Here is a 27,952-nt window from a genome sequence, read left to right on the forward strand (position 1 = left end):
GAAATGCAAATCAAAACCACAATGAGATACCATCTCACACCAGTTAGAATGGCAATCATTAAAAAGTCAGGAAACAACAGATGCTGGAGAGGATGTGGAGAAACAGGAACGCTTTTACACTGTTGGTGGGAGTGTAAATTAATTCAACCATTGTGGAAGACAGTGTGGCGATTCCTCAAGGATCTAGAACTAGAATTACCATTTGACCCAGCAATACCATTACTGGGTATATACCCAAAGGATTATAAATCATGCTACTATAAAGACACATGTACACATATGTTTACTGCGGCACTATTCACAATAGCAAAGACTTGGAACCAACCCAAATGTCCATCAATGATAGACTGAATTAAGAAACTGTGGCACATATACACCATGGAATACTATGCAGCCATAAAAAAGGATGAGTTAATGTCCTTTGCAGGGACATGGACGAAGCTAGAAACCATCATTCTCAGCAAACTATCACAAGGATAGAAAACCAAACACCACATGTGCTCATCCATAGGTGGGAATTGAACAATGAGATCACTTGGACATAGGGTGGGGAATATCACACATTGGGGCCTGTTGGGGGATTGGGGGCTGGGGTAGGGATAGAATTAGGAGAAATACCTAATGTAAATGATGAGTTGATGGGTGCAGAAAACCAACATGGCACATGTATACATATGTAACAAACCTGCACGTTGTGCACATGTACCCTAAAACTTAAAGTATAATACAAAAAAAAGTAAATAAATATATACACTTACAATGTGCCCACAAAAATAAAACATAAAATAAAAATGATAGACAAAGCAACAGAAATAAACAGCTGTGAAGCAGAGAGCTTAATATTTAATAAAGGAAGCATCAAATCAATGGCAAAGGTATAGTTTATTCAACAAATTATTAAAATAGACTGTTTTTCAACATTCAAACTAGTTCCAGTTATCATTCCACAAATCAGAATATATTTCAAAATGAATAAAGAATTAAATGTAAAATAATTACCACCTCAATGAAATAAAGATCTAGAAGGACAGGCTGGGCACAATGGCTCATGCCTATAATCCCAGCACTTTGGGAGGCTGAGGCAGGCGAATCACTTGAGGCTAGGTGTTCAAGACCAGCCTGGCCAACATGGCAAAACCCTGTCTCTTATACTAAAAGTACAAAATTAGCCAGGTGTGATGTGTGGTCAGAAGGCTGAGGCACATGAATCATTTGAACCTGGGAGGTAGAGACTGCAGTGAGCTGAAGTTGTGCCATTGCACTCCAGCCTGGGCAACAGAGGAAGACTCTGTCTCAAAAAAAAAAAAAAAAAAATCTAGAGAGAAATAAGGAAATGTACTAGAATATTTAACTGATTTCAAGACAGAACTGTTTAAGCACAACAAATAATTCAAGAAATCCAAAGAAAAAAATTGAGAGAAATGATACATAAAACGAAAAAATATGTAGGTTAAATGATCTGAAGTTGACAACTGAAAACTAAACAACCAGGAAAGCTCCCACAAATAGCACAAAGTTAATCTCTCTCTCTCTCTCACACGCAGACATACACACACACAGACACACAGACATACACACACACACGGAGAGTTCTTACAATTAAGAAAAATTCCTAAATAGATAACTAGAAAAAGAATACCAACAGATAATTTGAAAACAGATGAAAATTTCATACAAATATGTGGAAAATATTAATATCACTAGCAGAAGAGAAAAAAAAATTAAAGAGGTACCATGATCTGCTTCTCAAGCTATAAAGGTTAAAAAAGGGTGATTAGTATCTGGTGATGGCCAGGTTGAAGTTATATAGGTGTTGTTACAAAATGTTGGTGAAATTACAAATTATTACTTAATAGAAGCAATTTCCCAATATACATGGCATGAAATATCCTGATACGATTTGACCTAAATAATTCTATTCCTGGGACTCTATCCTGTGGCAAGAAATTAAAAACAACTTAAATGTCCAACAATCATAAAACTTGGCATCATAAAAGATTATTTTTAGGCCGGGCGCGGTGGCTCACGCCTGTAATCCCAGCACTTTGGGAGGCCAAGGCGGGTGGATCACGAGGTCAGGCGATCGAGACCATCCTGGCTAACATGGTGAAACCCTGTTTCTACTAAAAATACAAAAACAAAATTAGCTGGGCGTGGTGGAGGGCGAGTGCCTGTAGTCCCAGCTACTCTGAAGGCTGAGACAGGAGACTGGTGTGAACCCGGGAGGCGGAGGTTGCAGTGAGCCCAGATCGCACCACTGCACTCCAGCCTGAGCGACACAGCAAGACTCCATCTCAAAAAAAAAAAAAGTTATCTTTGAAGAGTATCTAAATGACTGAGGAAATGCTCACAATATAATACAACGCAAAAAAAAAAAAAAAAAAACAACTTGGTAATATCCCTATGATTCCAGTTCTGTAAAAAAAAAAAAAAGGAGTACAGTGTTATATAGATTATATTTTTGTTTTATATTTTCTGTAATAACCAAATAATTATTTTTAAGATCATTTTGAGAAAAGCTAAAAACAACAACCAAAACCAGTTAGAAATTACAGGAAGTGAGTAAAGATCATATTTCTCCATACATTTGGTAGTAAAAGGAATGAGAGATCTGGATAGGACTATAGCTTGAAAGTAGAGTAACTGAGGAAAGTTTTGTTTTATGCTTTGTTTTGTTTAAAGGCAGATAACAAACAAGTTTATTAAGAGGAACAAGAAGAAATATAACATAAAGAGGAGATAACTTTTTGAAGACGATCCTGAAGCAGGCAGAGATGGCAGAAAGCAGAAGTACAAATAGAAAAAAAAAAAGGCTTTTCTCAAACTGAAGGTGAGCAAGAAAAGATGGCTCAATACAGAAATTTTAAAGAAGAGAGGAAGATATAGAATTGTTTGATGTGGGAATGGTCTGAATCATCTTACTCACTATGCATTCCTATGGGTAGCTTTTTTCAAACCTGCTTCCCAATCTGTCAGAATCACTGGATTTAATTAATGAGAGATGTGACTAAGGTTTGCTTAAACATGGGAAAAACCAAAGGATATTTTACAGGTCCAGTTAGTTTTCTGTGATTCAAAAGATGATTCTGAAATGCATAAAAAAGGCATAAACAAGCCAGGCGCGGTGGCTTACGCCTGTAATCCCAGCACTTTGGGAGGCCGAGGCAGGCAGATCACAAGGTCAGGAGATCGAAACCATTCTGGTTAACTCAGTGAAACCCCATCTCTACTAAAAAATACAAAAAAAAAATTAGCTGGGTGTGGTGGTGGGTGCCTGTAGTCCCAGCTACTCCGGAGGCTGAGCGGAGATCATGCCACTGCACTCAAGCCTGGGTGACAGTGGGAGACTCCCTCTCAAAAAAAAAAAAAAAAAAAAGGCATAAACAATTCAAAGACACCCAACATTCTAAAATGCAGTCCTAAATTTTCCTTAAAAAATTTTTGCTCAGAAAGTTATAAATCAATAACATAGTATTATATACTATTTAAAATATTATTCATAGTATTATTCTAAAAGAGAAATACCTGAGAGTTGCTAGTTATGTGAAGATTTTCCAACAACTTACCACTGCCTTGAATCCAAGTTCCTAAGTTCTCTAAGTAGCTTTTCATTTTTCTTCAGGAGATGAAAGCTCCTCCTAAATAGAGAGATTTATAAACATTTTCATCACCTTTGCAGTGAATGACAAGACAGTCCCGGAAATACTTTCCACTCTACTCATGCAACTTTTCTACTTTTCTTGCCTTTTCATACTTCTAACACAAAGGAGAACAGACCCTAAAAAAAATGTAAAGAATATACGTCATTATTTCCACCAGGCCTTCATACATTTCTGCTAGTGGATCATATCAATTGGCCACTTGACTCTTTCCTTGCAGATGCTGTGAGCCTCCTAAACTCATATCCAGGAAAATGGATAAAAGTGCTTTGTATTTCTTTTCAAGAGTCTCATAAAAATATGTGAGAAAGTTGTATCTCATGAGAAATAAAATATTAACAGAATCTATATCATTATCAAGTAAGCAAGTGTAATCCAGATGGAATTTTCTTTCTTCCTTGTTTTATAATTTTTAGACTACAAAGCAGTGAATAATTTTACCAAATCCCTTCCATGGGTGCTAAATATGTACAAATTATTTTCATAAAATCAATGCTTGCTGAAGTAAAATACAGCTTCTCATCTTTAATTTTTCCCAAGGGACAACATACGGACCATTCTACAGCAAAAGAGAGTAGAATGCATTTATACCATAACTGACATAACTGAGTGGCAATTACCTATATTTGGTCATACCATATGGCAAACTGTTCCTGAGATATAACATTTCCTATAAGGCAGAGGATATTCTCTTCTAATAAACGGCTTTCCTATATTCCTTATTCCCTTCTAATAAGAGGCTTTCCTATAAGGCAGAGGATATTCCCTTCTAATAAGCGGAAGAGTTTTAAATCAAGTAAGAGTATAAACACTAAGCAAACAAGCAGATCTCTATTTCAATGCTTGACATACATTTGAATTACTTTAAGATTTGTTCATTCACTGATATCTGAGCTTCCCCTCCTACCATAAATTGACAGAGACAATACATTACCCCTCCTTCCACTACCTACAGGGTTTCATGACATAGGAATTAAAACCTAAATGTATATTAATAATGCTTTACATTAGTGTACAATGCCAGTGTTTTATATACATTATCTGATTTAATTCTTCCCAGTATGTGAGGTGGGTACTACTCTCAATTTGCAGACTGTAGCCTGAGGCTCAGAAGTTAAGTAACTTTAAGCTAGGTCTTCTGATTTAAGCCCATTGTTCTTTTCATTTAGCTCCTACCTAACTTACTTGAATACCTCATGAGTTTATTGTAAGTTTTTAATAAGGTTTTGTAACATGCATCAGAAAACAAAATAATTTTTAAAACTTCAGATTCTTTTTTTGATTTGATCTTGAATCTTGAGTTAATTTCCCTGATTCAAACCGGAAATAATCATATTGCAGTTTCTAAAAAAAAATTATTAGGCTTACATGAAGGTTGAAAAATGAGCTATAATTTCTAAGTCAAATAGTTCTAGTAGTTATTTTGAAAATATTGATAATTTGCTGGATTATTTTATTCCCCTGAATCCCAATATAACTCAGTGGTCTCAAAAAAAAAATCTGCAAAAAAATGAGTCAAAGAACTAATTGGTAGATAAAATTTAGTGAGGAAAAGAACAGAAAATAAAATGCTTTATCAGAAGAAGACCGAAAAAAAAAAAAAGAAAAAATTTCTCCCTTATGCTTACCGTTTGTCCCAGGAATTCATTCCCAATATACTAAGAAGCAATCTGCAATAATAAAATGCTGACTGAGGTTTTTGAGGTATTGGTTCATCTTGTTCCACAGCTTTCATGTTTAAGTCATTAAAGTGCTTCTCAACAAATTCTTTTTCTTCTGTATGTTGCTTAAGGATAGCATTAATAACATCATTTTCTTGTTTTTCAGAAATGCACACAGGTTGTGGAGCAGGAATATTAAGTGAGATTCCAGTTCTCTGTAAGCATTCAGGACTAGTAACACCCAAATACTGCAAGAGCTCATCAAGAACATCTTCTTCATCTCTTATTGTATCCCAAGTTGGTACAGTTTCTCTAAATCTTTTAAACTGGAGAGAAAGTCCATCTTTTACTGTTGTATCTTCTAAGCATTCATTAGATGTCGGAGGCTCTTCTGGCTTCTCTTGGTGAGACAATGAAAGCATGAAAGATGTAGGTTCTGACAAGCCACTTACAGGAGGTGGGCCATACAGTATAGCAGAATCCCATGAATATTTTCCAGAGAGATCACGTACTATGATTCTGACATTTGAATTGGCTGATGCAAGGCCAGCAGATAAACCTCCTCCAGGCATATTCTCTTCTGATCTGATCTGGATACAGGACACTAAGGTTGTATTATTTAACACAAAGAACTGGATATTTGGACTCTCAAAGAGTTCAGGAGAAAGTTCAGTACTTTCACTGTAATGATTGTCGTGATTTTCACACACCTGACTTGTTAGCATAGCAGGACCACCGCTCATTGGATAATGGCCCAGGTGATTTACCAGATGTGTAATAACAGTGCGGGCTGCTATAGAGATTAATCCATGCTGCATTTGAGTTTTCACTGGAAATAAAAAATATAAATGAATGGGAATATTGCTGCTTCCTAGGGAATCATATGACAATGAAATATTAGACAACAAATAGGGATTTTATCACATTGTTAATATTTCCAGTTTAGATTCCATATTACAGTAATGATGGCAAAAAAGGAGGAAAACCATTCTTTGATGAAGTTTTGTTTATAAGGAAGACCTTTCTGAAATTTTTGCTAATGGGTCCATAATTTAAACCAAGGCCTTTATATATAGATCACTTTGAAGAATCAGAAGTATTATAAATCAATCATGAAATCCCTAATGCACATTAAAAAGCCAAAGACGGCCAGGTGCTGTAACACATCTGTAATCTCAGCACTTTGGGAGGCTGAGGCGGGAGGATCGCTTGAGACCAGTCTGGGCAACATAGGGAGACTATGTCTCTATAAATAAAAATAATAATAGTAATACTAAAACTAGCCCAGCGTGGTGGCCGCTGCACTCCAGCCCGGGTGTCAGAGCAAGACCATGTCTCCCACAACAACAAAACAAAACAAAACAAAAAACAAAAACAAAAACACAATGAAATCTGTTCAACTGATAAGTTTCTTATCTCCATTAATAGATTCCAGATTCAGAGACAGTTTGTAGATGCCTTAAATGTCATTTAAATCTGGCTTTTACAGATAATGTAAAAATGTTTGAGAAAAGGTGACATTCCAAGTAAACTCCGGGAATCAGAATAAACTTAAACAGCAAGTCAGTATAGCTAGTACCTGTATGCAAAAGAGATTTTATTTTAAAAGCAAAAATATTTGCTGGATCTACTTATATTTTTCTAAGGTATTCTTCAGGTCAATGTGGTACAGTCTAGCAGTCAGTTGTATGCAAGAAATATTTTTTTCCCTCAAGTACAATACGGAGGAAAACAGGTAAGAAGCATATTCATACGAGTAACTAAAAAAATCATAGGAAACAGTCAAAAGAGAAAACTCAAAGAATATAGTAGTTTAAGAGGCCTGGAAAGGCAAGATGCCCAATGTCAGAATCTGAAGGAGGAGGAAAAGGGAGGGGAGGGGGAGAAGGAAGACAGGGAACACAGAGACAGTAACGGGGTAAAGGAGAAAGGAGACAGACAATTTGTCAAAGCCAACTAGTTAAAGACCGCCATTCTAAGGAGGGCTAAAGACTGTGATTCTGAGGGGTGTTGATGTGGAAGCCAGTTTGGGATTGAGTGGTGTCAGGAAGTAGGGACAACTAGCTGACTGTTAACTTAATGCGTTTCATCTAAGAGGTAGGAGGAGAGTTGTTTTTGGTAAAGAAGCATTAGTCATTCATGTTAGGATGTTTAGGGTGTGTGTGTGTGTGTGTGTGTGTGTGTGTGTGTGTTTAAAACATTCTTGTCTCTACTTAATTTTAGACATAATTATAGAGTGATTGTGTTTCTGTATTATTCTACCACAGTAACAGAGTGATCTTGTCTTGAGTATTTATATTCTCTGACAGTTAATTAGTTGGGAACACTAGGGCCTGTCAGAACAACTAAGGATTTGTCAGAATAAATACAAATTTATTTATTTATTTATTTTTTTGAGATGGAGTCTCGCTCTGTCTCCCAGGCTGGAGTGCAGTGGCGCAATCTTGGCTCACTGCAACCTCCACCTCCCGTGTTCAAGCGACTCTCCTGCCTCAGCCTCCCAAACAGCTGGGGACTACAGGCGCGCACCGCCACGCCCAGCTATTGTATTTTTAGTAGAGACTGCGTTTCACCATATTGGCCAGGCTGGTCTTGAACTCTTGACCTCGTGATCCACCCACCTCGGCCTCCCAAAGTGTTGGGATTACAGGCGTGAGCCACTGTGCTGAGCCAAATACAGATTTAAGAATGTTCTGATTTACATACATGCCCAATTTTATGTGTTTAGTTTGATGACTTTTGGTAATTATATATAATTGTGTAACCACCAACAAAATCAATATAAAAAATTCCCTCATCAAAAAAGAATATTTTATTTTATGTAAACTATACCTCAATAAACCTAACTTTAAAAAAAAAGGGAGACTAGTTTGTGCACTGATGGTATAATCACTTTAACAGAGGCAAGAGAAAAGAATAGTGTTACATTTTCAAGGCTTTAGCCTTCAAGATTCAGAACCAATACCACTGGGTATAGGCAAACCAACCAACCAGCTGCTATGCCATTGATGTTAATACCATCTTCTCCAATTCCAAAAAAGAATAGTTTCCTTTGGGCTTTGGTTGATTTTAAAATGTTGCTGAGTATCAAAATTTTAATTTCCCATTATCAGCCAAGTTATGTCTACATACATGTAAATATAAACATTTCTTAGCTTATTTACTGGTTTTTTTTTTTGGGACATAGTCTCACTGTGTCACCCAGGCTGGAGTGCAGTGGCACGATCTTGGCTCACTGCAGCCTCTGCCTCCCGAGTTCAAGCAATTCTCCTGCCTCAGCTTCCCAAATAGCTGGTATTACAAGCATGTGCCACCACGCCTGGCTAATTTTTACATTAGAGAAGAGGCTTCACCATGTTGGTCAGGCTGGTCTTGAACTCTTGACCCCAAGTGATCCACCAGCCAGGGCCTCCCAAAGTGCTGGGATTACAGGTGTGAGCGACTGCACCCACCCAACATTTCTTAGTTTAAAAGTTCCAATTAATGGCTGGGTGTGGTGGCTCACACTTGTAATCCCAGCACTTTGGGAAGCTGAGGCGGGCCAATCACCTGAGGTCAGTAGTTCAAGACCAGCCTGGCCAACATGGCGAAACCATGTCTCTACCAAAAAATACAAAAATTAGCTGGGTGTGGTGGTGCCCATCTGTAGTCCCAGCTACTCAGGAGGCTGAGGCAGGAGAATCACTTGAACCTGGCAGGCGGAGGTTGCAGTGAACTGAGATCGCGCCACTGCACTTCAGCCTGGGTAACAAGAGTGAGGCTCTGTCTTAAAAAAATAAAAAAGAAAATAAATAAATAAAAGTTCCAATTATATTGAAATTTTTAAAAATTATTTTTATAATTACTAATAACCAGCCATTCAATACTAGATTAATAACACTAAATGATTAACTTTAATTCAATCCTTCATTTTTAAGAATGTAAGGAAAGTAAAAAGTATTTTGAGCTATATGACAAGAAATAGGTAGCTTGAATCTAGTGTTTGCTTTCCCTTCCCTAATTATAACCTAGAATATAATAAATGTTCACACTATAAGGGGATAATCTGGCTGGTATTCCTCATTTTGCACATGAGGACAAATGGGTTCGCAAAGTTAAGTGATTTGCCTGCCATAGGAGATGTCTTTTGCTTCCCAGCTCAGTGTTATTTCCCTCTTTACCACAGCTCTAATTTCCATACTTTTTTCTCTTTTGTTAAACTGTCTTTTTCTTTATGAGATATGGAAACAATGAATTCAAAATTTATTTTTCTCTCTGTATAAGAACTTCAAAAAAGTATTACTTAGCATAAATTACTAAATAAAAAGCAAAGATCAATGGAAAAAAATCAAGACTAAACCGAATTTTAAATGGTAACAAAAATTAAAATTAGTTATTTTAAAATTTTTGATATAGAAAAAGATTTTTCTATTCTTCACTCTCCCTTTTGAGTGACATACTTAAATAGATGACTCATTCTAAGCATTAAATCCTCTTTGCATAACATAGAAGTTTACACTCTGAAGAAGGGAAAGAGTATAATTGAAAAGAAACAACCATAGAAAAGAGAAGAATCCCTGGCTTTGGCTTGCTCTGTGATCCATGATCACAAATACATAAGATTCCTTAAACTCCATTTTTCTGTAAGAACTGCATACTTACTTGTAAAGATGAGTTAAAAACTTTTACATACAAAACTGGATATAATAGAAACAATAAAAAATCATTCAATTTAAAGAGCATTATAAGTAACATAGGTCTTATGAGTTTCTTTTTCAAACCTACTTATAAATAAACTCCAAGAATGAGCCAGGTCTTTCCCTAAAACATAAACCTCGAAGCCCAGGTACCAGAGCATCCCATATGTCTTCTTCCCAAAGGTAGAGACAATGAGAATGCAGTTTAAATGAGCTTGTTCACAAGTCTGTCATAATTACTCACATTGAAAACACGTAAAGAATAAATTTAAATCTCAGATGTAGGTAAAGCATTTTCTGCCCTAAGTTGCTTCTCTAAATTCAGGATATATGTCTATATATAAAAGGATAAAAATCTCTCAAATTGTTTATTGGGCAATAAATTTATTTATACTTATTTTTGAGCTATAAACTATAGAACATACATATCTCTCTTCTACTTATCTAATAAGATACAAAGAAGACATGAAATTCTCTAGTTTAGATATTTAAAATAAAACTCTAAAATAACCAGTCTTGTGAGAAAATGTAAAATGGAGATATCGATGCTTCTAAGGCTTTGTGTAACTAGCATTCATTTAAATAACTCTATTCAGGGTTGTCTCTTCAGATTGTCAGATTAAACAAATCCTACAGCATTTGCAGCAAACCCATAATTACAGATTATTATGGCGTACAAAAGCAGCAAGACATAAAAAGCTGCTGCAATTCATTGCACTGTAATAGAACATGCAGAGGAAGTTAATTTTGGCAAATGCTTTAAATATTAGCTTTGCATAATAAGTATAGGTGAAACTATAATTAGGACAGAATGAATCCTTTGGAGCCTCCTTTCACTCTGACCAGGCAAATGATGACTTTTTGCTAATAAGACTACTGCCATTTGACAAAAAGCCAACTTCACTACCTTGCTTTATTCTTTAGTAAATTTAATAATTACAGCTACTCCTGCCAATAGTTCTCAAATCAGACTTGTTCAATCCAGTACTGAGCTTATTAGGGACACTCAATGTTTAGAATTCTTTGGCCAAAAAAGTACTTGAAGATGATGAAACATGCCTTAGACAAGGGCACAATGATCACTCATTTTCACCACATTAAAAAACACCCAGAGCATGTAGTCACTACAGACCAGAGAATCATGTGCTGTTAGCTCACAGCTGTTCCTAAAAGGTTCTGCATTTATCTGGTCCTTAAAACCTTTGAGGAAGTCCAAAGGGAACAACTTGATACGTTTAGAGAAGGGTACTGCACAGAGTATTTGACATCAATATTAAGCTAATCTATTTACATCTTTTCCTTTGCTTCTTTTACAGTGACTGATATTGGCACAGTAAATTTTGTACAAAATCTAAAATTAAAACTTCCTTTGACATAAGCAAACTCTATTGCTTTGTTCAAGAAACATACTATATTGTCTTGAATAAAAACTGCCATTTTATACCTTAAATGTGCAAAGGTCAACTATTATTTTCACATAACCATATTTTTAAGTAAAATAAACATGGTATCTTATTACGTCAAATCTAAAAATATAATTTTAAATTGCTTATATAAATTTTGTCTGATTTTTTTTTGCTTTATACTGCTTGTTATACCTCTTTTATATTTGAGAAACAATTTAAATCTTAAATTCCTATTTCAATAGTGTATTTATGTTCTAGACAACCTATCTGTACCTTCTGGGTTAACTGGCCAAATCAATCTAATATACCAGGAGTCAGTACACTTTTTCTATGAAGGGCCAAATAATAAATACTTTTGGTTTTGTGAGCCACGCAATCTCTACTGTTACTCAATACTGCTGTTGTTATACAAAAGTAGCCATAATGACAATATGGATGTATCACAATAAAACTATAAAAACAGGCGGTAGGCATGGGCCATAATTTACCAACTCCTATAAAATACTATTATCAAAAGTGCTCTTAATATAAATTGTATCCTCTATCTCCCTTTCTTAAAACCTTCAGCAATTGCTGGGTTCCTCTAGTTTACCTCTATATCTTATATATACTTCTATTGTTACGCTCCTATTACATTATAATGTTATTTGCTTCTATTACATCTTTCTCTTCTATCAGAGAGAGAATGCTCTGAATGCAGAAACGTGGCTTAAAAATGTTACTGAGTTAACTATGTACTAAGTAAGGATTGTACAAAGGGCTTTACACATATTATCTTACTTCGTACTTAAAAAAACCTTAGAGGAAACTAATATTATTTGCATTTTACAAATAAGAAAACAGATACTAAGCAATTGAGAGTCAAAATTCAGGTCAGACTCCAAAGCTAAATTTTTTATTCTATATAAATTCCATTATATATAAAATATCAAAAAGAACTTCTAAGAATAATTTAGCCAGAAGTACATGTTGAGTATCCCTAATCTGAAAATCTGAAATCCAAAAATTTTGAGTGTTGGCATGATGCTCAAAGGAAATGCTCATTGGAGCATTTCAGATTTTGGATTTTCAGATTAGGGATGCTCAACTGGTAAGTATAATGCAAATATTCCAAAAGGTGAAAAAATCCAAAATCTTTAACACTTCTGGTCCCATGCATTTCAGATAAGGAATACTGAATTTGCATAAAAGGAATGTCAACATATAATATTAGTAATTGTGCATGTGAAGTTATTTCTTTAATTAATAATGAACTTGTGCTATACATACATGGTTAAACAACTACAAAGTAAGACATACTCTCCTTCTCCAATATTTCCACCCATGGCCTCAAGTTATACCTTGAGAGAACCCAAGCAACAATATTGTCCTGAACAGAATTCAAGTTACCTTCTGTTACTGGCTGGAGTTTAGAAGATCGTTCTGAGTCAGGAGAGTGCAGAGGCTCAGGCTCTTTCAGACTTTCCAAATGCATAAAAGGATCATAATCTACAGATGCCAAATCAGAGAGGCTCATGGGAAAATACCTTGGATTGCTAAAACACTGAGCTCCATAAACACACCCATGTAAAACCTGAAAATACAGGGGAAAACACCCAGTTTTACTTAAAAAATAAATAAATAAATAAATAAAAGTTAAAGGAGGATAAAAATCAACTGGTAACACAAGAGCCTGGCAAAGATTTTAAATATTTTAAAACATCAGGCCTGGCACAGTGGCTCATGCCCGTAATCCCAGCAGGGATTACAGGGAGGCCGAGCTAGGTGGATCACTTGAGATCAGGAGTTCCAGACCAGCCTGGCAACATGGCGAAACGCTGTGTCTACTAAAAATACAAAAATTAGCCAGGTGTGGTGGTGGGCGCCTGTTATCCCAGCTACTCAGGAGACTGAGGCAAGAGAATTGCTTGAATCCAGGAGACGGAGGTTGCAGTGAGCCGAGATTGAGCCATTGCACTCCAGCCTGGGTAACAGGAGTGAAACTCCGTTACAATAAAAGAAAAAAAAAATCAAGGTAAAATTCAATACCTCTTACAAAGAATGAATAAAATTAAATTATACTCATATGTAACAATGATCTAATTCCTCTCAAAATTTTGCAATCAAACAACGGTGTCTTGTAGGAAGCACTTTTAAATTACCCTTAGGCACTGTAAGCTAAATATGTGTTCTTAGAAATTTTCTAGCTCTAAAAGAATAAAAATGTTATACTGAGAAATGTTATTTCTCTAGGTTTTAAAAACTCTTGGTTACCAAATAAATAATAAAGCAAGGAAGTTTACCTTATAAATGCAATTGAGAACAGATTTTTCTGTTTTATCGCTTTCTGCTCCCGTAGCATGAAATGGTTGGAGCAGTGTCTTTAGAGGTAAGGCCATGATCCAGTCCAGAAGGCAGAGAAGTAAAGATACTACCAACTGTAACAACAATAGAATCATTATAATTGTACATTCATAAAATATATGCTTCTTAAAAATTCATTTTCTTACTCTTGAGTTTCCAAAATTTGTTTCTGGAATCATCAACCCTAAGTTCCACTATTAATATTTACCCAGATCTAACTGATTTTAAGATATTGTGTATGAACATTATTGTGGGTTTCTCTTTCATATGTCAGGGCAAGCATAATGAAACAGTAAGCATAATAAAAACAGAAATGTTAAAATTAATATAAAAACAGCAAGCTTAAAAGACAACACATATCAATTAACTATACTTTTTCCATTGCACAAGGAATGGAACACAAATGGAAGTCCATATATATTATAATCACTTCCACTTTCCTTTTCTAACTTAACAACATCTCACTGAATAGCCTGCCAGTAAGACTACCTTAAGTACTTTTTGAAATTGTTACTCATTTTACTAAATGAATCCACTGAACACGCTTTTTTGTTTTTGTTTTTTTTTCAAAGAGAGGGAGTCTTGCTATATTGACCAGGTTGGCCTTGAACTCTTGGGCTCAGGCAATATTCCAGCCTCAGACTTCCAAATAGCTGGGACTACAAGGTGCACACCATCATGCCTGGATGGACACTTTTAAACCAATGAATGCTATAAACAGGACACTTTTTATACAAAATGTAGAATACAATAGCAGAATTCATTGTATTAAAGAATCACAAATAAGTGCCATGAAACTGACAATGAAATAGCAACAAGAGACCTGCTAATCTTTAAAAACGAACTCTCCAACTCAAGTAATTCTGGTCTACATCTCCCAACATATCTTCCAAAAAATAAGTAAAATAAGGAACAATAAGAAGGCCCAATAAAACCTCACAAAACAACAGCTTCCATATTATCAGAAGACAAAGAACATCCAAACTTCAAATTATCTATTTTTTTAATTTTTATTTTTGAGACAGTCTTGCTCTGTTACCCAGGCTGGAGTGCAGTGGCATGATCTCAGCTCATTGCAACCTTCACTTCCTGGGTTCAAGTGATTCTTGCGCCTCAGCCACCTAAGTAACTGGGATTACAGGCATGTGCCACTGTGCCCGGCTAAGTTTTGTATTTTTAGGAGAGACGAGGTTTTGCCACGTTGGCCAGGCTGGTCTTGAACTCCTAGCCTCAAGTGATCTGTCTGCCTTGGCCTCTCAAAGTGCTCAGATTACAGGCATGAGCCACTGCACCGAGCCTCGAATTATCTGTAAGTAGAAAAATATGCAGCAAATCCCAGCATCTTTCTCCCATTCTCCCACTGCAGGTTTTCATGAAAAGCAAGGGTAGTTTGGGAAAAACTGTGAAAGAGAGAAGATGGGAACTTGCTGTGAATCTAAGACTGATCTAAAACCATGCCAGAAAGAAAAAGTCCACCTTAAGTGTGAGAATATTAAAAAAGTATACTGGCAGATCAGAGTAGTGAGTAAAAAGAAAGGATGCAGAAGTACACATAGGAAAGGTAATGCTTAGGGGGAGAAGACAAACAAACCCAGACTGCGAAGACTATGATAAATACCTAACTCTTCAATGCCCACACACCAATGAACATCAACAAACATCAAGACCATCCAGGAAAACATGACCTCACCAAATGAATTAAATAAGGCACCAATGACCAATCCCAGAGAGACAGAGATGTCACCTGACAGAGAATTCAAAACAGCTGTTTTGAAGAAGCTCAATGAAATTCAAGATAACACAGAGAAGAAATTCAGAATCCTATGAGATAAATTTAACAAAGAGATTGAAATAACTAAAAAGAAGCAAGTAGAAATTCTGGAGCTGAAAAATGCAACTAGTATACTGAAGAATGCATCAGAGTTCTTTTAATGGCAGAACGGATAATGCAGAAAAAAGAATTGGTGAGGCTGAAGACAAGCTATTTGAAAATACACAGTCAGAGGAGACAAAAGAAAAAAGAATAAAAAAGAATAAAACACACCTATAAGAACTAGAAAAGAGCATCAAAAGGGTAAATCTAGAGTTATTGGCTTTAAAGAGGAGATAGATTGGGATATAAAGTTTATTAAGAGGGATAAAAACATAGAACTTCCCAAACCCAGAGAAAGATATGAACACTCAAGTACAAGTAGGTTATAGAACACTAAGCAGATTTTATCCAAATATGACTACCTTAAGACATTTAATAATCAAACTCTCAAAGGTCAAGGATAAAAGGATTATAAAAGCAGCAAGATAAAAGAAACAAATAACATACAATGGAGCTCCAATACATTTGGAAGCAGACTTCTCAGTAGAAATCTTACAGGCCAGGAGAGAATGGCATGACATATTTAAAGTGCTAAAGGAAAAAAAAACTTATTCTAAAATAACATATCCAGTGAAAATATCCTTCGAACATGGAGAATACAGACTTTCCCAGACAAACAAAAGCTGAGGGATTTCATCAACACCAAATCTGTCCCACAAGAAATGCTAAAGGGATTTCTTCAGTCTGAAAGAAAAGAATGTTAATGAGCAGTAAGAAATTATCTGAAGGTCCAAAACTCACTGGTGATAGTAAGTAAACAGAAAACCACAGAATACTATAACGCTGTAATTGCGGTGTGTAAACTACTCATATTGAAGTAGAAAGATGAAAAGATGTACCAATCAAAAATAATAACAACAACAACTTTTCAAGACATGGACAGTACAATAAGATATAAATAGAAAGAATAAAAAGTTAAAAAGCAGGGGGATGAAGTTAATATGTAGAGTTGTTATTAATTTTCTTTTTGCTTGTTGTTTATGCAGTCAGTGTCAAGTTGTCATTAGTTTAAAATAATGGGTTATAAGATATTACTTGCAAGCCTTATGGTAACCTCCAATATAAACACATACAATGGATACAAAAAAAATAAAAAGCAAGAAACAAAACCATAATACCAGAGAAAATCACCTTCACTAAAAGGAAAACAGGAAGGAAGGAAAGAAGGATAAGAAGCCTGAAAAACAACAAGAAAATAAATAACAAAGTGGAAGGAGTAAGTACCTACTTATCAATAATACCACTGAGGCTGGGCATGGCGGCTCACACCTGTAATCCCAACACTCTGGGAGGCTGAGGTAAGCAGATCACCTGAGGTCACGAGTTTGAGACCAGCCTGGCCTGCATGGTGAAATCCTATCTCTACTAAAAAACCAAAAAATTAGCTGGGTGTGGTGGTGTGTGCTTGTAGTCCCAGCTAGTCGGAAGGCTGAGGCAGGTGAATCGTTTGAACCCAGGAGGTAGAGGCTGCAGTGAGCTGAGATTGCACCGCTGCACTCCAGCCTGGGTGACAGAGCAAGACTCTGTCTCAAAAAGAAAGAAAGAAAAAAAAAAAGAATAAAAAATAAAAACCACTGAATGTAAATAGACTAAACTCAATCAAAAGAGAGAGTGGCTGAACAGATTTAAAAAATAAAACCCAACGATCTGTTGCCTACAAGAAACATACTTTGCCTATAAAGACACACATATAGTGAAAATAAAGGGATGAAGATGTTCTATGCAAATGGAAACCAAAAAAAGCAGAAGTAGTTACACTTGCATCAGACAAAATAGATTTCAAGGCAAAAAAGGTCATTATGTGATGATAAAGGGATTAATTCAGCAAGAGGATAAAACAATTATAAATATATATGCACTGAACACTGGAGCACCTTGATATATAAAGCAAATATTATTAGAGCTAAAGAGAGAGATATATGCCAATACAATAATAGCTGAAGACTTAAACACCACACTTTCAGCACTGGACATTTCATCCAGACAGAAAATCAACAGAGACATTGGACTTAATGTGCAGTATAGACCAAATGGACCTAATAGATATTTACAGAACATTTCATCCAATGGCTGTGGAATGCACATTTTTCTCCTCAGCATCTGTAACATTCTAAAGGACAGACCATATGTTAGGCCAAAAAATAAGTCTTAACATATTTTTAAAAATTGAAATAATATTAAGTATCTTCTCTGACCCCAATGGAATAAAACTAGAAATAAAAAATAAGAGGAATTTTGGAAACTATACAAACACTTAGGAATTAAACAATATTGGCCGGGTGCGGTGGCTCGTGCCTGTAATCCCAGCACTTTCGGAGGCCGAGGTGGGCGGATCATGAGGTCAGGAGATTGAGACCATCCTGGCTAAGACGATGAAACCCCGTCTCTACTAAAAATACAAAAAATTAGTCGGGCGCGGTGGCGGGCACCTGTAGTCCCAGCTACTCGGGAGGCTGAGGCAGGAGAATGGTGTGAACCTGGGAGGCAGAGCTTGCAGTGAGTCAAGATTGCACCACTGCAGTCCAGCCTGGGTGAGAGGCTGAGACTCTGTCTCAAAAGAAAAAAAAAAAAAGAAATTAAACAATATCTTCCTGAATGATCTGTGGGTCAATGAAAAGATTAAGAAAAAAACTGAAAGTTTCTGGAAACAAATGATAATGGAAACACAACATACCCAAACCTATAGGATACAGTGAAAGCAGTACTAAGAGGGAAGTTTATAGCTATAAGCACCTACATCAAAAAAGCAGAAAAACGTCAAATAAATAACCTAACAATGCAACTTAAAGAACCAGAAAAGCAAGAGCAAACCAAACCCAAAGTAAGCAGAATAAAAATAATAAAGATCAGAGCAGAAATGAATAAAACTGAAATGGCAAAAATACAAAGATCAATGAAATGAAAAATTGGCACATGAAACAAAAAATTGATTTTTTAAAAAAGATAAAATTGACAAACCTTTGGCCACTAAGAAAAAAAGAAACAAGACTCAAATAAAATCAGAAATGAAAGAGGAGACATTAAAAACCGATACAGCAGAAATTAAAAGATCAACAGAACGGCTACTATGAACAACTATATGCCAATAAACTGGAAAACCTAGAAGAAATGGATAAACTCCTAGACACATACAATCTATTAAGATTTAATCATGAAGAAATGCAAAACCTGAATAGACCAGTAACATATAACAAGAATAAAGCTGTAATAAAAAGTCTGTCACCAAAGAAAGGCCCAGGACCCAATGGCTTCATTGCTAAATTCTACCAAACATTTAAAGAACTAATACCAATCCTTCTGAAACTATTCTGAAAAACAGAGGAGGAAGTATTTCCAAACTCATTCTATGAGGCCAATATTACCCTGATATCAAAACAAAAGACATCAACAAAAAGAAAACTACAGGCCAATATTCCTGATGAACATTGATGCAAAAATCCTCGACAAAATACTAGCAAACCAAATTCAACAATACATTAGAAATATCACTCATCATGACCAAGGGAGATTTATCCCAGGGATTCAAGGATGATTCAACATACACAAATCAATCAATGTGATACATTTTGTCAACAAAATAAAGGACAAAAACCTTTGTGATAATCTCAGTTGCTGCTGAAAAAGCATCTGATAAAATTCAACATCCCTTCATGATGAACACCTCCTCCCCTCCCCCCACAAAAAAACTGGGAAGGAACACACCTCAACATAATAAAAGCCATATAGGACAGACCCACAGCTAGTATCATTCTGAATGCAGATAAACTGAAATCCTTTTCTCTAAGATCTAGAACAAGACAAAGGTGTCCACTTCCACCACTATCATTTGACACAGTACTGGAGGTCCTAGCTAGAGCAAGCAGACAAGAGAGAGAAATAAAGGGTATGCAAATTGGAAAGGAAGACATCAAATTATCCTTGTTTGCAGACGATATGATCTCATATTTGGAAAGACCTAAAGACTCTATCAAATAACTATTAGAACTGATAAACAACGTCAAATTCAGTAAAGTTGCAGGATACAAAATCAACATACAAAAATTAGTAGCATTTCTATGTGCCAACAGTGAACAATCTGAAAAAGAAATCAAGAAAGTAATGCCATTTACAATAGCTACAAATGAAATTAAATAGTTCGGAATTAATCTAAGAAGTGAAAGATTTCTACAATAAAAACTGTAAAACACTGATGAAAGAAATTGAAAAAGACACGAAACAATGGAAAGCTATTCCATGTTCATGTATTGAAAGAATCATTATTTTCAATAATCATGTCCATACTACCCAAATCAATCTATAGGTTCAATGCAATCCCTATCAAAATGCCAATGACATTCTTTATAGAAACAGAACAAACAATCCTAAAATTTATATGCAACAATAAAAGACCCAAAACAGTCAAAGCTGTCCTGAGCAAAATGAACAAAACTGGAAGAATCACATTATCTGATTTCAAATAATACTACAGAGCCATAATTATCAAAACAGTATGGAACTGGCATAAAAACTGACACATAGACCAATGGAACAGTATAGAGAACCCAGAAACAAATTGTACATCTACAGTGAAGTCATTTTAAACAAAGGTAAATAATATACATTATGGAAAGGACAGTCTCTTCAATATATGGTGCTGAGATAACTGGTTATCCACATGCAGAGGAACAAAACTAGACCCCTAACTCTTGCCATATATAAAAATCAAATCAAAAAGCATTAGAGACTTAAATCTAAGACCTCAAATTATGAAACTACTACAAGAAAACACTGAGGAAACTCTTGAGGGCATTGGACTGGGCAGATTTCTGGAGTAATACCCTACAAGCACAGGCAACCAAAACAAAAATGAACAAGTAGGATCACATAAAGTTAAAAAGATTCTGCACGGCAAAGTAAATGGTCAACAAAGTGAAGAGACAACCCACAGAAGGGGAGAAAATATTTACAAAGTATCCATCTGACAAGGGATTAATAACCAGAATATACAAGGAACTCAAACAACACTACAGAAAAAATTCTAACAATTTGATTTAAAATGGGCTGAAGATCTGAACAGACATTTCTCAAAAGAAGACATAAAAAAGGAAAAGACGTTAATATGTTCATATGACTATATGAAAACAAGTTCATATGAGCACATATGAACTTATGAAAAGATGCTCAACATCATCAGAGAAATGCAAATCAAAACTACTAAATACAATGAGATATCATCTCACCTCAGTTAAAATGGGTTTTATCCCACAATGAGATACCATCTCACACCAGTTAGAATGGTGATCATTAAAAAGTCAGGAAACAACAGGTGCTGGAGAGGATGTGGAGAAACAGGAACACTTTTTTACACTGTTGGAGTGTAAACTAGTTCAACCATTGTGGAAGACAGTGTGGTAATTCCTCAAGGATCTAGAACTAGAAATACCATTTGACCCAGCCATCTAATTACTGGGTATATACCCAAAGGATTATAAGTCATGCTGCTATAAGGACACATGCACGTGTATGTTTACTGTGGCACTATTCACGATAGCAAAGACTTGGAACCAACTCAAATGTCCATCAATGATAGACTAGATTAAGAAAATGTGGCACATATACACCATGGAATACTATGCAGCCATAAAAAGGATGAGTTCGTGTCCTTTGTAGGGACATGGATAAAGCTGGAAACCATCATTCTGAGCAAACTGTCACAAGGACAGAAAACCAAACACCGCAAGTTCTCATTCATAGGTGGGAATTGAACAATGAGAACACTTGGACACAGGATGGGAAACATCACACACCAGGGCCTTTCGAGGGGTGGGGGGAGGCGGGAGGGATAGCATTAGGAAATATACCTAATGTAAATGACGAGTTAATGGGTGCAGCACACTAACATGGCACATGTATACATATGTAACAAACCTGCACATTGTGCATATGTACCCTAGAACTTAAAGTATAATAATAATAATAAAATAAATAAAATAAAATGGGTTTATCCAAAAGACAGGCAATAAATGCTGGCGAGGATGTGGAGAAAAGGGAACCCTCATACACTGTTGGTGGGAATTTATGTTAGTACAACCACTATGGAGAACAGTTTCGAGGTGCCTCAAAAAACTAACAAAGATAACTACTATATGATCCAGTAATCCTACTGCTAGGTATATACCCAAATGAAAGGAAATCAGCATATCTAAGAGATACCTACATTCCCATGTTTACTGCAGTATTATTTACAATAGCCAAAATTTGGGACCAACCTAAGTGTCCATCAACAGATGAATGGATAAAGAAAAGTGGTACATATATGCAAGGGAGTACTATTCAGCCATAAAAAAGAATGAGATCCTGTCATTTGCAACAAGATAGATGGAACTGGAAGTCATTATGTTAAGTGAAATAAGCCAGGCACAGAAAGACAAACATTGCATGCTCTCACTTATCTGTGGGAGATAAAAATGAAAACAACTGAACTCATGGAGACAGAGAATAGAATGATGGTTACCAGAGACTGGGAAGGGCAGTGGGGAGTATGGGGTAAGTGGGGATGGTTAATGGGTTCTAAAAAATAGAAAGAATGAATAAAATATAATATTTGCTAGCAAAACAGAGTGACTATAGTAAAAAATAACTGAATTGTACATTTAAAAATAACTAAAAACATATAATTGGATTATTTTGTAACACACAGAAAGGATAAGTGCTTGAGGGGAAGGATACCCCATTTATCCTGACATATTATGCACTGTATGTCTCTGTCAAAATATCCCATGCACTCCATAAATATATACACCTACTATGTACCCAGAACAATTTTAAATAAATAAAAAGATGGGGAAGATCTCTATGAACTTACGTATTAAGGATTTCCAAGATACACTGTCAAGTGAAAAATCCAAAGCAAAGACTATCTAGGCTATGTGTAACAAACAAGGAATAAAAGACGATATACATGCATCTGTTCATTTGTGAAAAAACAATCATAGGATGGATGAACCATAGACTAAAAAAATTAAAACAACAGAGATGGGACAAAGACCCTAAAACTGCATACAAACAGAAAAAAGTGACCTGAACTGAATTTCAAGCTAATTATATAACCATACTGAAGTGGGAAAGGGGGAATACGAAGTAACCCAAATAACTTATGAACACATTTTTCAAACAATAATCTCTCTTGGTAAAGACAAGCACTCTTAACTATAAAGAGGCATAAGTTAATAATTTAAAAAAATAGAACAGCACAAAGAAGTAAACATATCCAGATAAATAATCAATATGGAAACCAGATTTTTCATTGCTGGAGCAGGGAGTTACAAATAAGGAAAATGGGGAAGGATGGACTGAATCTCGTGGTGTTGGATTAGACGTGGAGGTGTCAGACTGGGGCCTGTTGGTGGGGGAAGGTGAGGGAGAGCATCAGGACAAACAGCTAATGCATGTGGTGACGGGTTGACAGGTGCAGCAAAACACCATGGCACATGTCTACCGATGTAACAAACCTGCACATTCTGCACATGTATCCTGGAACTTAAAGTAAAATAAAATAAAATAAGAACTGGAGGTGTCAGTGTGAACTCAAGGTTTTTAATACTTATAATTAGATACCATCTTATTCTGTCTGTGCTGGCATTACAAATACTTTACACTGGGTGGCTTACACAAGAGAAATTTATTCCTCACAGTTCTGAAAGCGAGAAAGTTGAAGATCAAGATGGCAGCCAATTCAGTATATGTGAGGGTCCTCTTTCTGGCTTGTTAGATGACCACCTTCTAGTGTATCTTCACACGGTGGATATTAGTTCATCTCTCTTCTTATAAGGGCACTAATCCCATTGATGAGGGCTTCATCCTCACGACCTAATTACCTCTCAAAGGCCCCACCTCCAAATCCCATGACACTGGGCATTAGGATTTCCATATATGAACTTCGGGAGAGACACAAACATTCAGTCTATAGCAGATATAGAGATGGGTATGGGTGTGTGTGTGTGTGTGTGTGTGTGTGTGTGTGTGTGTTATGTATTTCCTAGCTGTATCTGCCAAAGAGGACTTAAGAAACGATACCCCAGGCCAGGTGCAACGGCTCACGCCTGTAATCCCAGCACTTTGGGAGGCTGAGACAGGCAGATCACGAGGTCAGGAGATCGAGACCATCCTGGCTAACACGGTGAAACCCCGTCTCTACTAAAAATACAAAAAAATTAGCCAGGCGTGGTGGCGGGCGCCTGTAGTCCCAGCTACTCGGGAGGCTGAGGCAGGAGAATGGCGTGAACCCGGGAGGCGGAGCTTGCAGTGAGCCGAGATCGCGCCGGGGCACTCCAGCCTGGGTGACAGAGCGAGACTCCATCTCCAAAAAAAAAAAAAAAAAAAAAAAGATATCCCAATAGCAATGTGCATGCCTAGTTCTTAGATACTGATTTCTAAACACCATTTGCCACTTAACGGAAGCAGGGTTTCTTGGAGAAATGGGTAATTTCAGGGCTGGTACAGGGAAAGCACAAAGTGAGTCTGGAAAATTGTGTGCTGACAGAAATTAAAAGCATGCCCCCAAAATAATGGGGATTTATGAAAAAGAAGCCACTTTGAAGGGGCTCCCACTGGCTAAGTATGAGACATTTTGAGCACCAAAATAAATAATAGTTAAGGATTACAAATCATTGCATAAAATCAGAATCATGAGCCCACATTGAAATAAGATGAATAAGAAAGAAAGGAAAGCTCTTCCTTATAAGTAGAAAGCTAACTAATGAATGTAGAAAAAATGATGAATTAGGAAATCATCATTTGGCAGCTACTGTAACAATGATTGTTTCTGGTAAGAGTCATTAATGATTAGCAAAACCAGTTAGTGGAAATTTAAGGAGCCAAATATTTATATAGTATAGTCTCAAAGTATTGTCTTACAAATACTAATTCATTGAAAAGGATTAAACAGTAGCTTTACAGTGGAAACACCTGGCAGACACAACCTTAATCATTTGACTGAAGTTAGCACCAATCAGAAATGAAACAAACTGACATCTGTGACACCTGATATAATGTATTAAGAGGTGCACAAAATCTTCTGAGGTATTCCTGCCAAATACGCCTAATTTAAATCCAATAATAACAAACCTAATCATGATGAAACACAAAGCCAAAATGCAGGACATTTTATACAGTAACTAGACTGTATTCTTTAAAATGTCAAGGTCAAGAAATATAGAAAGATTAAGAACCTCTTCCATACTATAGAAGGCTAAAGAGACATTATGACTGCATGTAAGGCATAATTTGGGAATTTCTTTTGCCCTACAGGACGTTAGTGAGACAACTAGTGAAATATCTATAGATTAGATAATACAAATGTATCACTAATACTAATGCTAATTTCCTCATGTTGATAACTATTTTGTGGTTATATAAGAGAATTGCTTGATTTTAGGAAAAACACAATAAAGTAGTCAGCAGTATACACATTTATTTCTCTATTTCATACTACATACAAAGGGATAAAGCAAATGTGGTGAACCAATATAAAGAATTCTTTGTACTACCCTTTCAATGTTTCTATAAACTTGAAATTATGTTAAAAGAAAACAATTCCACCATAAAACTCAAATGGAAGCTCTCAATTGATGTTTCTAACTAAAAACGGTATGGACTTTGGCATCTATCTGTCAATCACAGATTCCAGTCTTGGCTCTGATATTTAGTAACAATTTTGTGACCTTGGGCAACTTAACCTTTCTAAGGCTCAATTCTCTATGAAGAATAGGGATTAAAAAATATTTATCAAGACTATAAAGTTGTTTTAATGTTGAAATAATGCATATAAAGTACACACTGCTGGCACGTGATTTTTTAAAAAAAATCACTATATAAATGTTCTTTTTGCTTTATTTTTATTGAATTTATCTTTTAAAACCCGTTAGCCCAAGCCCATATTCACCAATGACAATGAGCCGTTTGAGAAGTCTAAAAACTCCTGGCCCATATACAGTTTATTCAAGTTCTTAAACATTTGAGGTTAAGGAGCAGCAATCTGAATATCATACATGAGAAATGCCTCCCTATACTGGTGGCTTGCATGAGATTAAGAGTTCCTAGAGAAATAATAACATAATTAAAATGATTCAATATATCTATTTGTCCATATGTAGTGTGCCAGCTTCTAATAAAAGATAATAAAAACCCAATTCAAAAAAATTAGAAGATACTGGAATGCAACATAGTGGAGAAGAACCAGTGGATTTAGGTAATATTCTGATGTTCATCACACAGAGAGGAATGTAATTATAAAGAGGTTTAAGGGCAGGTGTGGTGGCTCACGCCTGTAATCCCAGCACTTTGGGAGGTCCAGGCAGGTGGATTACCTGAGGTCAGGAATTTGAGACCAGCCTGGCCAATATGGTGAAACCCCATCTCCACTAAAAATACAAAAATTAGCATAGTGGTGTGTGCTTGTAGCCCCAGCTACTAGGGAGGCTGAGGCAGGAGAACTGCTTGAACCTGGGAGGCGGAGGTTGCAGTGAGCTGAGATCACGCCACTGCACTCCAGCCTGGGTGACACAGCGAGACTCCGTCTCTAAATAAATAAATAAATAAATAAATAAGATGTTTAAGATAAAGCATATTTGAGGCTGGGTGGGAAGGCTCACGCCTGTAAACCCAGCACTTTGGGAGGTTGGGCGGGTGGATCACCAGGTCAGGAGTTCAAGACTAGCCTGGCCCATACGGTGAAACCCCCATCTCTACTGAAAAAAACAAAAAAACAAAAAACAAAAAAAAAACTAGCAAGGTGTGGTGGCATGTGTCTGTAGTTCCAGCTACTTGGGAGGCTGAGGCAGAAGAATCACTTGAACCCAGGAGACGGAGGTTGCAATGAGCCGAGATTGTGCCACCACACGCCAGCCTGGGCAATAGAGGGAGACTCTTGTCTCAAAAAAAAGAAAAAAAAAATTAGTTGGGCATGGTGGCGCACGCCTGTAATCCCAGCTACTCAGGAGGCTGAGGCAGGAGAATCACTTGAACCTAGGAGGTGGAGATTGCAGTGAGCCGAGACTGCACCACAGTATTCCAGCTTGGGCAACAGAGCAAGACTCCATCTCAAAAAAAAAAAAAAAAAAAAAAGAAGAGTGAATGATAGGCTGGGCACAGTGACTCACATCTGTAATCCCAGCACTTAGGGAGGCCAAGGCGGGCGGTTCACTTCAGCTCAAGCTCCTGAGCTGAAGTGACCAGCTCCTGACCAGCCTAGGCAACACAGCAAAACCCCATCTCTACTAAAAATACAATAATTAGCTGGGCATGGTGGCGTACGCCTGTGGTCCCATTTTGGGGGCTGAGGTGGGAGGATCACTTGAGTGTGGGAGGTGGAGGTTGCAGTGAGTCTAGATTGCGCCACTGTACTCCAGCCTGGGTGACAGAGCGAGACCCTGTCTCAAAAAAAAACAGTGAATAAAGTCTGAGATCAAAAAAGCATTTTCGGGATGATTTGATTGTCTTCTATGTGATTACTCTCTCCTAGACCTGGTGTTCTTCCTACCTTTCCTACTAGTCCTTTCAGTCACTTTTACTGAATCATCTTCTCTGCCTTCTCCTTAACTGTTATTCTTTAATGTGCTATACTTTGCTGACTCATCTTACTCTACCATATCGCCTTAAGTGATTTCATATATTCTCACAATGTTAATACTACTCATGTACTGACAATGCCAATAATTTTATTTCCAGCATCTAATTTTCTAATCAGCTATATAATTGCTTTGCTGGTGGTCTCCATCTGGATATTACTTTTTATATGCAACAAACTGAGAACTGAAACTCACTGCTCCAACAAAGCTGCTCTTTCCTGTATTCCTCACCTTGGCTGTGGGTTCTACTTTGTGAGTATCTATTCTCTATTCCTTTAGCCTTAGCTCAGAACGTCATCAATTCTTATAAAGATGATTTTAATAATAATCACCATATTTTGACTTTTAAGTCAACTTTCACATTTTCTCAAGTGATTTTTCACAAATCTGGTCATATTTTATCCTACATAAAAACCTTTCAAAAAAGTCACTTTCACAGAAGTACCACGTTCATAGTGTGGCATCCAAGACCCTTTATAATCTGGCCCCTTCCTATCTTAGAAACTTCATTTTCCCAACTCTTAACTGTCCACTTCACATTCTAAAATATAGAACTGCCTAGTTGTTTCTCCAAAACAAACCATACTATTTTATAGTCCCCAGATTTACACATGCTATTCATACCACTTGGAATAATTTTCTGATTCTACTGTTTGTCTCTATTTATGTCTCTATTTAACTTTAAAAGAATTTTTCCTAAATATGCCTTTCCCCAATAATTACTTCTT

The 27,952-nt window shown here is 36.4% G+C and overlaps 1 protein-coding gene across 17 annotated transcripts in view; it reads right to left on the bottom strand.

Annotated features, from left to right (window-relative positions):
* Positions 1-27,952, bottom strand: part of RALGAPA1 (Ral GTPase activating protein catalytic subunit alpha 1) — a 270,569-nt gene that overhangs the window by 83,065 nt on the left and 159,552 nt on the right. For 16 of the 17 annotated variants that reach the window (XM_001141541.7, XM_063792836.1, XM_054666497.2 and 13 more), the window contains 4 exons: positions 13,685-13,819; positions 12,792-12,975; positions 5,288-6,149; positions 3,567-3,638 (listed from right to left, as the gene is read on the bottom strand). In XM_001141541.7, coding sequence (XP_001141541.2) covers positions 3,567-3,638; positions 5,288-6,149; positions 12,792-12,975; positions 13,685-13,819 — 1,253 coding nt within the window. Of the gene's footprint in view, positions 1-3,566; positions 3,779-5,287; positions 6,150-12,791; positions 12,976-13,684; positions 13,820-27,952 lie in introns of all 17 variants that reach the window. The other variant, XR_010150907.1, reaches the window with a different exon arrangement.

The sequence above is a fragment of the Pan troglodytes genome, chromosome 15 (assembly GCF_028858775.2).
Source record: "Pan troglodytes isolate AG18354 chromosome 15, NHGRI_mPanTro3-v2.0_pri, whole genome shotgun sequence".
In the NCBI taxonomy this organism is placed as follows: domain Eukaryota; kingdom Metazoa; phylum Chordata; class Mammalia; order Primates; family Hominidae; genus Pan; species Pan troglodytes.